Consider the following 11,903-nt stretch of genomic DNA (forward strand, 5'->3'; position numbering starts at 1 on the left):
CGAGAAAGTTAGTGTATTGTCATGGTATGAGACAACATAAATAATACAATTTCAGTAAAGTAAAAAATAAATGATATTATCCTAAATTGAGAGATGAATAAAGAATGTGTTATCACATTAACATCATCAAAAATCTTTCAGAATGTACCTGTCTTCAGTATAGAATGACATGTATACAGATTATATTACAACTCTTTGTGTTTTGTCTTAATGACTGTTCTTTAGTAAATAGGAAACTCAACAGTGTGTTAGTCTGAGAAACATTAACTAGATAGTTATTTTATGTTTGTGAAACCTTGAAATGAACACAATGAGAAGTGATTTTGTAACAACAGTTTTGAATGGGTAATTGTATCAAATATATATCATTGTATGTTTTAATTAGCGCTCATATAAACTTTTTCATCACTGCCTTGTAAACCCATTCTTGTAAATTGGAGCTACTGTACATGATTGTCTGGGGCTGCTGTACAGATTTGAGCACTTGCCAAGATGTTGACATTTCTGGGTATGTCTCACCTGTAACATAATAATAATAATAAAGATTATGATGATAATAATAATATTGTTATTTTTTATAATAATACAAATCTGTCAATCAACCATATGTATTTCTTAAAAGCCCTTTTTGCATCAGCAGTAGTCACAAAGCATTTTAGAGATACCCAGTCTAAAAATCTAAGACCCATCAATGCATATGTCAAAGCACAGTTTTACATTATAAAGGAAACCTTTTATAAACAATGGCAACACTGCCATGGTGATCTGAGCCTTGCTGTTGGAAAATGAAGTTAGTATCCGACTTTCGGTTGTCGCAGATGCACCTCTCCTGACTTTACTTCTTGACTTTGGTCTACAGTCAGTTGCTTTAGCCTTACCACTCAAACGAGCCCTACTGTATGTTTGCCTCTGAAAAATTAAAGACTCAGATCATCAAAAGCATAACATGAGTGTTTAATTGGTGTCTGTCTGAAATCAGAATTTGTCTAAGATGTTGCACTTTGTGCAAATGAAACTGTTATCCATCTAATGTTGCTATGCTGAATGAAACACACGGTTTTAAAGAAGGCATGTGTAAAATAATGGTGCCTAACTGCTCATTCAGCCTCTAATCTCAAATGAGCCAAGTGAATTTTGTACAAGCAATAATTTAAACCGATCAATGAATTGCCAAGACAAAATGTGTTTCCTACTTTAGAGCAGGGGTGTCAAACTCATTCCATGGAGGGCCTAGTGTCTGTAGGTTTTTGTTTTTTCCTTTCATTTAAGACCAAGACAACTACTGTAGGTGAGGGGAGTAATTAGTGGACTTAATTCAGCCATCAAGTACAAGGAAGGAGTGAAAATCCGCAAACACTCGGCCCTCCGTGTAATGAGTTTGACGCGTGCTTTAGAGTAAGGGCTGTCAAACCTGTCAGGATCTCAATTAGAGAATCAACCAGACCTGAGTAAATTTCTGCATTCCAAATCAACCCCTAGCTCCTACACCTACCACTTAGTCACTTATGGGCATTTGAAATGATCAGATAGGGTAAAGCAATATGTTAATTGCTTCACCTTGCCTTCTGATAGGCTGGATGCAATTGTGGCCATATTGCTTATCCCTATTAAATCCTTGTGTTTAGATCAAGGTGTAGGATTTAGGGGTCAATTTGGAAATAGAAATTGAATGTAGTTCAGTGGCTGACAGCTGTCCTTAATTAGCCAACAACATTAGAAGGGTCTGGGATTCCTTTAAAAGGAGCAACCAAACATCTGGCAAATATAGTAAAAGGGATATTCTGGTAGGACGTATGCCTACCATTAGTTCTGAATACTGGTGAGGTTTTGAGGGCAAAATGGCTGTGATGATTGGAATCGCTTTCAGGTATTGATTTAGTTTGTTTCCCTTGTCCTTCAGATGTTACAGGTAGCTATGTTTATAACATACATTCTTTTTCCTGAAGAGTTTCTTGGCTTTGTTGCCTGCTAATTGGAGGGATAACGTGTTCTACATCAGAAGGTGAGTTCATTTCAAATAACAGCTACGCAGTTCCATAACCTTCAAAGGCTGGCATTTTACAGTTTATATTTTTTACCTAGGTGATTGGTCTCCTGCACTGGATTCTAATGCAGCATGGCTCTATGCAGGATCACTTCCGTCTCTAGGATATGGCAATTATAAGTCTCAGACATCTCAACTGCAAGCGCAACAGAAACATCCGGCCGCCATCCTGCGGAAGGAACTGGCCCCCATGTCCCAGCAACCTCGGCAAGTGTGGCATCAAGCTAACATGCTGCAGCAGAAGCAACCGCCCGCCGTGCCCCAGCAAGTGTGGCATCAAGCTCACATGCTGACGCAACCACCGACCGCCGTGCCCCAGCAAGTGTGGCATCCAGCTCAAATTCCCCTGCAGCAGAAGGAACCGACCGCCGTGCCCCAGCAAGTGTGGCATCCAGCTCAAATGCCCCTGCAGCAGAAGGAACCGACCGCCGTGCCCCAGCAAGTGTGGCATCCTAATCAAATGCCCCAAATGCCCCGTGCCCCAGCAAGTATGGCATCCTAATAAAATGCTGCAAAAGCAACCGACCGCCGTGCCCCAGCAAGTGTGGCATCCAGCTCTAATCAAAATGCCCCAGCAAGTGTGGAATCCATTTCAACACTGCAGAAGCAACCGACTGCCGTGCCCCAGCAAGTGTGGCATCCTTCTCTAATGCAGCAGAAGCAACCGACCGCCGTGCCCCAGCAAGTGTGGCATCCAGCTCAAATGCCCCAGAAGCAACCGACCGCCGTGCCCCAGCAAGTGTGGCATCCTGCTCTAATGCCCGTGCAGCAGAAGCAACCGACCGCCGTGCCCCAGCAAGTGTGGCATCCAGCTCAAATGCACCAGAAGCAACCGACTGCCATGCCCCAGCAAGTGTGGAATCCATTTCACACACTGCAGAAGCAACCGACTGCCGTGCCCCAGCAAGTGTGGCATCCTTCTCTAATTCCCCTGCAGCAGAAGCAACCGACCGCCGTGCCCCAGCAAGTGTGGCATCCTGCTCAAATGCCCCTGCAGCAGAAGCAACCGACCGCCATGCCCCTGCAGCAGAAGCAACCGACCGCCGTGCCCCAGCAAGTGTGGCATCCTGCTCTAATGCCCCTGCAGCAGAAGCAACCGACCGCCGTGCCCCAGCGTGCCAGTGCCCCAGCAAGTGTGGCATCCAGCTCAAACACTGCAGAAGCAACCGACTGCCATGCCCCAGCAAGTGTGGCATCCTTTCAAATGCCCCTGCAGCAGAAGCAACCGACCGCCGTGCCCCAGCAAGTGTGGCATCCTGCTCTAATGCCCCTGCAGCAGAAGCAACCGACCGCCGTGCCCCAGCAAGTGTGGCATCCTGCTCAAATGCCCCTGCAGCAGAAGCAACCGACCGTGCCCCAGCAATGAATCCCTGCACACTGCAGAAGCAACCGACCGCCGTGCCCCAGCAAGTGTGGCATCCTGCTCTAATGCCCCTGCAGCAGAAGCAACCGACCGCCGTGGCCCCCAGCAAGTGTGGAATCCAGTGCCCCAGCAAGTGTGAATCCATTTCACACACTGAAGCAACCGACCGCCATGCCCCAGCAAGTGTGGCATCCTGCTCAAATGCCCCTGCAGCAGAAGCAACCGACCGCCGTCCCCCAGCAAGTGTGGCATCCTGCTCTAATGACCGCCCCCCAGCAAGTGTGGCATCCTGCTCTAATGCCCCTGCAGCCGAAGCAACTGACCGCCGTGCCCCAGCAAGTGTGGCATCCTGCTCAAATGCCCCTGCAGCAGAAGCAACCGACCGCCGTGCCCCAGCAAGTGTGGAATCCATTTCACACACTGCAGAAGCAACCGACCGCCGTGCCCCAGCAAGTGTGGCATCCTACTCAAATGCCCCTGCAGCAGAAGCAACCGACCGCCGTGCCCCAGCAAGTGTGGCATCCTGCTCAAATGCCCCTGCAGCAGAAGCAACCGACCACCGTCCCCCAGCAAGTGTGGCATCCTGCTCTAATGCCCCTGCAGCCGAAGCAACCGACCGCCGTGCCCCAGCAAGTGTGGCATCCTGCTCAAATGCCCCTGCAGCAGAAGCAACCGACCGCCGTGCCCCAGCAAGTGTGGAATCCATTTCACACACTGCAGAAGCAACCGACCGCCGTGCCCCAGCAAGTGTGGCATCCTACTCCAATGCCCCTGCAGCAGAAGCAACCGACCGCCGTGCCCCAGCAAGTGTGGCATCCTGATCAAATGCCCCTGCAGCAGAAGCAACCGACCGCCGTGCCCCAGCAAGTGTGGCATCCTGCTCTAATTCCCCTGCAGCAGAAGCAACCGACCGCCGTGCCCCAGCAAGTGTGGCATCCTGCTCTAATTCCCCTGCAGCAGAAGCAACCGACCGCCGTGCCCCAGCTGGGGTGGCATCCTGCTCAGTTTCCCCAGCAGAAGCAACTAGCCCCTATGCCTCTACTGCTGAAGGAACCAACCACCATAGCCCAGCAACCTCAGCAGGTGTGGCATCCAGCTCAAATGTCGAAGAATCGAACATCCACTGAACCTCAGCAGCAGAAGCAACCGGCCCCTGAACCTCAGCAGAAGGAACTGACCGCCATGCCCCAGCAAATGTGGTATCGAGCTAAAATGCTCCAACAGGAGAATCATCTGGCCGCCATTGTCCAGCAGCCTCCGCAGGAACTGGCCGTCGAGCAGCAGCAGGAACTGGCCGTCGAGCAGCAGCAGCAGGAACTGGCCGTCGAGCAGCAGCAGGAACTGGCCGTCGAGCCCCAGCAGCAGAAGGAACTGGCCGTCGAGCCCCAGCAGCAGAAGGAACTGGCCGTCGAGCCCCAGCAGCAGAAGGAACTGGCCGTCGAGCCCCAGCAGCAGAAGGAACTGGCCGTCGAGCCCCAGCAAGTGAGGTATCCAGCTCAAATGGCCCAGCAGCAACCCAACCCCATTCCTCATCAATTTTGGCATGCAGCCCAAATTTCCCAGCAGCAACTGGCCCCAAATTCTCAGCAGAAGCACTACGAAAGCACTGAAGATGGTGCCTCTGGTAATTCTCAGGCCAGAGTTGTTGAACAGTCGGGTGTCATCCCAATCTCTTCCTACAGTTTCAAATCGCACTACAAGAATGGCAGAACTGGAGTCTCCCAAATCAGCTACACTCCTAGGGAGGCAATGCCTGTTGACAGTGGAAATGCTCCCAAGGACGGTTATGTTAGCATTGGTGCACCAAGCATATATCCAACACTAGTGAAGGATTCTGCAAGGTAATGGTTCACTTTAACCTGCTCTGAACTTTGCTTTCTGAATTTGAAGGCCTTTGTACCAACCATATATCTATCAACAGGGAAATATAATGGATTCATCCTCTAGAAGCTCTAATGGTGAGTATTGTTTTTGACATTGGTTACTTAACATTCTGTGTTGCTGACACTGTTTGCATTTCTTTCTGCTTTTTAGACCAGGAAGTTGCTGGTGCTCTTGCTACTCTAGTGTGATGGAATCAATAAACAATTTGACTTTAAAAATGCCTTGTCTCTTTGAAATGTTTCATGTCCATTGCTTGCTAATTGAGAACAGGTGGTGTGCAGTCTGTAGTAAAAGTGACTACTGTTCAGTTAATTCTTTTATTTTCTCATCTTTTACCTTTGCTACTGATTCAAAATAAAAGCTTGGGTCTACATAAGAGCATTTGTGATGGGGTGAGTTGTCAGACATTCCTCATATGTTCATACTTTAGATGTAGGCATGCATTGTATACAGTGAGACTGTCAGACAAATCCCTGATTAAGAGATCTGGGGAAGTGTACTAAAATGTCTGCAGCATTGAAGGGCCCTAAGAACAGTGGCCTCCATCGTTTATTAAATGTAAGGGAAGACCCCCCTGTATTGGACAAAAATGAATGGGAAGCCATTGGCATCGGACAAACCATATACACATTGTCCAATACCACCCAATTCGGCGTTGATTCATGCAAAGTGTATTGCAAATGCCATATGGCAATTGCCAGTTGTAACACTTTAAAAATTCAACAGGTGGCGAATCCGCTCCACCGTGGTTTTTCATATTGGAAATGTAACCCAAGTCAACGTCCGAAAGCAAAATTTTGAAAATGATTTTTTTGTCAAACTTATCACGCCTTAAAGTGCTTTCTGGACCGTTTTTGAAATTCTTTCGATTTTTTTTCTTTGTGAATTAGACATGTGTAAGAACTGTATGAATACACCTTTGTCCAATTTTATTATCATATTTTTTTACATGCTCATAAGTAATGTTTTGTCCATTTACAATATGATTTCATAGGAAGTACGTCACTTTTTTGGGGGCCAAATGCCATAAGAAATTTGACATGCTCAAAAATCCTGCAGAAATGCTAAATTGACTGGGTTGATGAATACAGGATGGCCTGGCAGTGATAGTTGTTCCTTTCCATCACTCGTTTTGTTGATTTCATCATGTCCATTTGGTGATGTTTTTTCACTGTTAATCATATTGCAAGTGCACGTGCATTGTTGTGCAACTGGTAACCCAAAAATAAAAATGTGGTTAATGCATTTACCAGGACTCCTATTGTCCATGCCCGCTATGGGAGTACCCTACTACGGCCCTCTATCTATGGGGGCCGTCCTGAGTGCTTTATGGACTGTTTAAAATATTCTGATGGATACGCATTGTTGTGCAACTGGTGATTGAAAATAGGCACCTGGTAACCCAAAAATAAAAATATGGTTGTAAATGCATTTACCGGTCATTCTGATATTAATGCCCGCTATGGGAACACAGGATGGCCGGGCAGTGATAGTTGTTCCGTTCCATCACTCGTTGTGTTGATTTCATGTCCATTTGGTGATGTTTTTCACTATACAATCATATTGCAAGTGCACGTGCATTTGCAATATGTTTCAATGGGCATTTACCATATGAAATTTGACATGCTCAAAAATGCAAAATTGACTGGCCTGATGAACACAGGATGGCCTGGCAGTGATAGTTGTTCCTTTCCATCACTCGTTGGGTTGATTTCATCATGTCCATTTGTTTATGTTTTCTCACTTTTGCAAAGTCACTGTGCATTTGCAATATGGTTCAATGGGCAGGTACCATCACGAATTTGTCATGCTATAAAAATCCTGCAGGAATGTGAAATTGACTGGCCCGATGAACTCTGGATGGCTGGGCAGTGATTCTGGTTCATCTCCATGGCTCGTTAGGGTTGATTTCAGAATGTCACTTTTGGTGATGGTATCTCACTGTTTAAACATATTGCAAATGGACAAGAGTCACCAGCAAGTCACCGTCCATCAGTCAGTTAGATATCGTTCTGACACCAAACTGATACAAACTGACACTAAACCCACTTTTTCCAACTCGTTTAGTAGCCAACTATCACATACTTCAGAGCTGGCCCAAAATTCACAACGCCTTCGGTTCAAACCATAAAAAAAAACAAACACGTAGTTACCTTCTAGCTGCGGGTCCATTTCTTATGTTACGTGTAGGCCTAGCTGAGGCGACCCCGAATCCCAAGTTTCGGCTCGATCGGTCATTTGGTGTCCGAGCAAAACCCTAATTGGTGCTGAAAATCCACTTTTTTCCATGACTTGCTACGGGGTCCTTGAATGAGCTATCGGACAGAAACGTTGGGGTCTGTCTATATGGGCCGAGACGGTCGCAATGCACCTAGTCTTGTGTCTCTGAGACTTTTCTAAATGTCGCCATTTTCGTAATGGTCAAAATGAATTGAAGTCATTGCAAATGTACGAGGCTGTTTCTCGGTCCGAGAATGTTCTAGAGCCACCTAACTCACCACACACTATCGACCTGAGGTCTAGAACAGGTTTCTAAAGTTTCTGGAACTCTAGGTCTGACGGTTCTTTTTTAGCTCGAACAAAGCTAACTATTGCAGGCACTGTCAGTCTCTACGCACCCCAATACGTCCCTCCTTACAACTTGTGTGTCTGTGTGATTTAGTTTTCCTTTGAAATTTTATGGGAAAAATGACTGATTTACAGTTCATGGGGGTTGCCTAATCATGCATATGAAGCTTTGGACAGATCTGACTTTATTAACCCTTCGAAACAGCCCCTGAGACACCAATTATGGCACTTCCGGTTGGCACAGGAAGCTATAAGTCAACACATATCCTCATTGGGGTATGCTTTTACAGAATCCTGAGTTTTACGTCTTTACGTTAAGAACTGACTGATTTACACAGGGTTGAATGCACTATGTCTATCAAACTGCAGGCAGGGTATGGAAAAACACTTTTAGGGTGATTTTAACCACTTCCGGTTGGTCCAGGAATCTTAGAATCAACACAGGAAGACCTCATACTGGCCTGATGGACTGTTACCAAAGACAGGTTCATACGGCATTCATAACCCACATAGGCTTCAGGTTGAATTTAGGGGTGCAGGCAATGTATTCCTATGGGGAGAGAAGTCAATGCAAACTCTTTGAAGTAAACACCTTTGAACTATTAAGGGTTAATGCCACACGGTCAAGGTTAGGCTTGCACGGATCGGGAGGACCTTAGGAACGTACAAGAGGTCGGATTGTGCTTCTCACCCTAACGGTTCTCTCTCTGTCACCCAAAAGCAAATGACGTTGTGGGGCAGGCTTCATTTTGGGCCTACTTTTCTCATGGTCGCTGCGCTCAGACCGAGCGAGCTACGGTCAAGCGGGATATCTCGTTGAACTCGGCACGGCCTAGAGGTTATGGTAATGCCATTGCCTGCTCTCTGTGTCTTTAAGCACCACACTTTTTCACTCCATCCTTGCTGTGTATGTGTGAGAGCTTTTCTTTGACATCTGTTGGGAGAAATGACTGATTTACAGTTCAGGAGGGTTACCTAGTCACACATATAAAGTTTTAAAAATATGTGACTTTTTTAACCCTTCAAAACAGACAGTGTGACCCAATTAAAGGCACTTCCGGTTGGCACAGGAAGCTATAAGTAAACACATGTCTTGATTGACATAGCCACTTACAGAATCCTGAGTTTTAAGTCTTTAAGTTAAGAATTGACTGATCTACACAGGGTTGAATGCACTATGTCTATCAAACTGCAGGCAGTGTATGGATCAACACTGATAAGGTGATTTCAACCACTTCCGTTTGCTTCAGGAAGCTTAGAATTGGCACAGGTAGACCTCATAGTGGTCTGATGGACCGTCATAGAAGACAGGTTCATAAGGCATTCATAACCCACATAGGCTTCAGGTTGAATTTAGAGGTGCAGGCAATGTATTCCTATGGGGAGAGAAGTCAATGCAAACTGTTTGAAGTAAACACCTTCTTTTAACTATTAAGGGTTAATGCCACACGGTCAAGGTTAGGCTTGCACGGATCGGGAGGACCTTAGGAACGTACCTGATGTCGAATTGTGCTTCTCACCCTAACGGTTCTCTCACTGTCACCCAAAAGCAAATTACATTGAGGGCCAGGCCTCATTTTGGTTCTGCTTTTTTTCAAGGTCACTGCACTCAGAGCGAGCTACGGTCAAGCGGGGCGTCTCGTTGAACTCGGCACAGTCTGGAGACTATGGTGATGCCATTTTTGTGTTGATTTCAGAATGCCATTTTGGTGATGGTCCCTCTCCGTTTAAACATATTGCAAATGTACAAAAGTCAACTAGCAAGTCCATCCATCAGTCAATTAGATGTCATTTTGACACCAAACTGATACCAATTGACACCAAACCCACTTTTTCCAACTCATTTAGAAGCCAACTATCACATATGTCAGAGCAGGCCCGTAATTCACAGCGCCTTTAGTTTAAAACATAATAAAAACGTAAAACACATAGTTACGTTCTAGCTGCGGGTCCAGGTCGGACATTATGTGAAGGCCTATGTGAGGCGACCCCGAATCCCGAGTTTCGGCTCGATAGGTCCTTCGGTGCCCGAGTAAAACCCTAATTGGTGCTGAAAATCCACTTTTTTCCATGCCTTGCTATGGGGTCCTTGAATGAGCTATCGGACAGAAACGTTGGGGTCCGTCTCTATGGGCCGAGCCGGTTTCAATGCACCTAGTCTTGTGTCTCTGAGACTTTTCTAAATGTCGCCATTTTCGTAATGGTCAAAATGAATTGAAGTCATTGCAAATGTACGAGGCTGTTTCTCGGTCCGAGAACGTTCTAGAGCCACCTAACTCACCACGCACTATCGACCTGAGGTCTAGAACAGGTTTCTAAAGTTTCGGAACTCTAGGTCTGACGGTTCTTTTTTAGCTCGAACAAAGCTATCTATTGCAGGCACTGTCAGTCTCTACGCACCCCAATACGTCCCTCCTTACAAGTTGTGTGTGTGTGTGTGATTTAGTTTTCCTTTAAAATTTTATGGGAAAAATGACTGATTTACAGTTCATGGGGGTTGCCTAATCACACATATGAAGTTTTGGACAGATCTGACTTTTTTAACCCTTCGAAACAGCCCCTGAGACACCAATTATGGCACTTCCGGTTGGCACAGGAAGCTATAAGTCAACACATATCCTCATTGGGGTATGCTTGTACAGAATCCTGAGTTTTACGTCTTTACGTTAAGAACTGACTGATTTACACAGGGTTGAATGCACTATGTCTATCAAACTGCAGGCAGGGTATGGAAAAACACTTTTAGGGTGATTTTAACCACTTCCGGTTGGTCCAGGAATCTTAGAATCAACACAGGTAGACCTCATACTGGCCTGATGGACTGTTACCAAAGACAGGTTCATACGGCATTCATAACCCATATAGGCTTCAGGTTGAATTTAGGGGTGCAGGCAATGTATTCCTATGGGGAGAGAAGTCAATGCAAACTCTTTGAAGTAAACACCTTCTTTTAACTATTAAGGGTTAATGCCACACGGTCAAGGTTAGGCTTGCACGGATCGGGAGGACCTTAGGAACGTACAAGAGGTCGGATTGTGCTTCTCACCCTAACGGTTCTCTCTCTGTCACCCAAAAGCAAATGACGTTGTGGGACAGGCTTCATTTTGGGCCTACTTTTCTCATGGTCGCTGCGCTCAGACCGAGCGAGCTACGGTCAAGCGGGATATCTCGTTGAACTCTGCACGGCCTAGAGATTATGGTAATGCCATTGCCTGCTCTCTGTGTCTTTAAGCACCACACTTTTTCACTCCATCCTTGCTGTGTATGTGTGTGAGAGCTTTTCTTTGACATCTGTTGGGAGAAATTACTGATTTACAGTTCAGGAGGGTTACCTAGTCACACATATGAAGTTTTGAAAAGATCTGACCTTTTTAACCCTTCAAAACAGCCCCTGTGACACCAATTATGGCACTTCCGGTTGGCACAGGAAGCTATAGCTAAACACATATTCTCATTGTGGTATGAAGTTTTAAAAATATGTGAATTTTTTAACCCTTCAAAACAGACAGTGTGACCCAATTAAAGTCACTTCCGGTTGGCACAGGAAGCTATAAGTAAACACATGTCTTAATTGAGATAGCCACTTACAGAATCATGAGTTTTAAGTTTTGAAGTTAGGAATTGACTGATCTACACAGGTTTGAATACAGTGATTTTCATAATGACAGGTTATGTGTTTCAAAACACTTTTAGGGTGATTTTAATCACTTCCGGTTGCTTCAGGAAGCTTAGAATTGACACAGGTAGACCTCATATTGGTCTGATGTACTGTCATTGAAGACAGGTTCATAAGGCATTCATAACCCACATAGGCTTCAGGTTGAATTTAGAGGTGCAGGCAATGTATGATGTGTGAGAGCTTTTCTTTGACATCTGTTGAGAGAAATGACTGACTTACAGTTCATGGGGGTTGCCTAATCACACATATGAAGTTTTGAAAAGATCTGACCTTTTTAACCCTTCGAAACAGCCCCTGTGACACCAATTATGGCACTTCCGGTTGGCACAGGAAGCTATAGCTAAACACATATTCTCATTGTGGTA

At 45.6% G+C, this 11,903-nt stretch overlaps 1 protein-coding gene across 1 annotated transcript; it reads left to right on the forward strand.

Moving 5' to 3' along the window:
• Positions 1–3,678: 3,678 nt before the first annotated feature.
• LOC135568534 (putative uncharacterized protein DDB_G0271606) lies at positions 3,679–5,512 on the forward strand. Its single transcript, XM_065015328.1, has 3 exons — positions 3,679–5,248; positions 5,329–5,365; positions 5,442–5,512. Exons 1-2 carry the CDS (start codon positions 3,705–3,707, stop codon positions 5,336–5,338), a joined length of 1,554 nt encoding a protein of 517 aa, XP_064871400.1. The 5' UTR covers positions 3,679–3,704; the 3' UTR covers positions 5,339–5,365; positions 5,442–5,512.
• Positions 5,513–11,903: the final 6,391 nt, after the last annotated feature.

Source organism: Oncorhynchus nerka, unplaced genomic scaffold, assembly GCF_034236695.1.
Source record: "Oncorhynchus nerka isolate Pitt River unplaced genomic scaffold, Oner_Uvic_2.0 unplaced_scaffold_1510, whole genome shotgun sequence".
NCBI lineage: Eukaryota > Metazoa > Chordata > Actinopteri > Salmoniformes > Salmonidae > Oncorhynchus > Oncorhynchus nerka.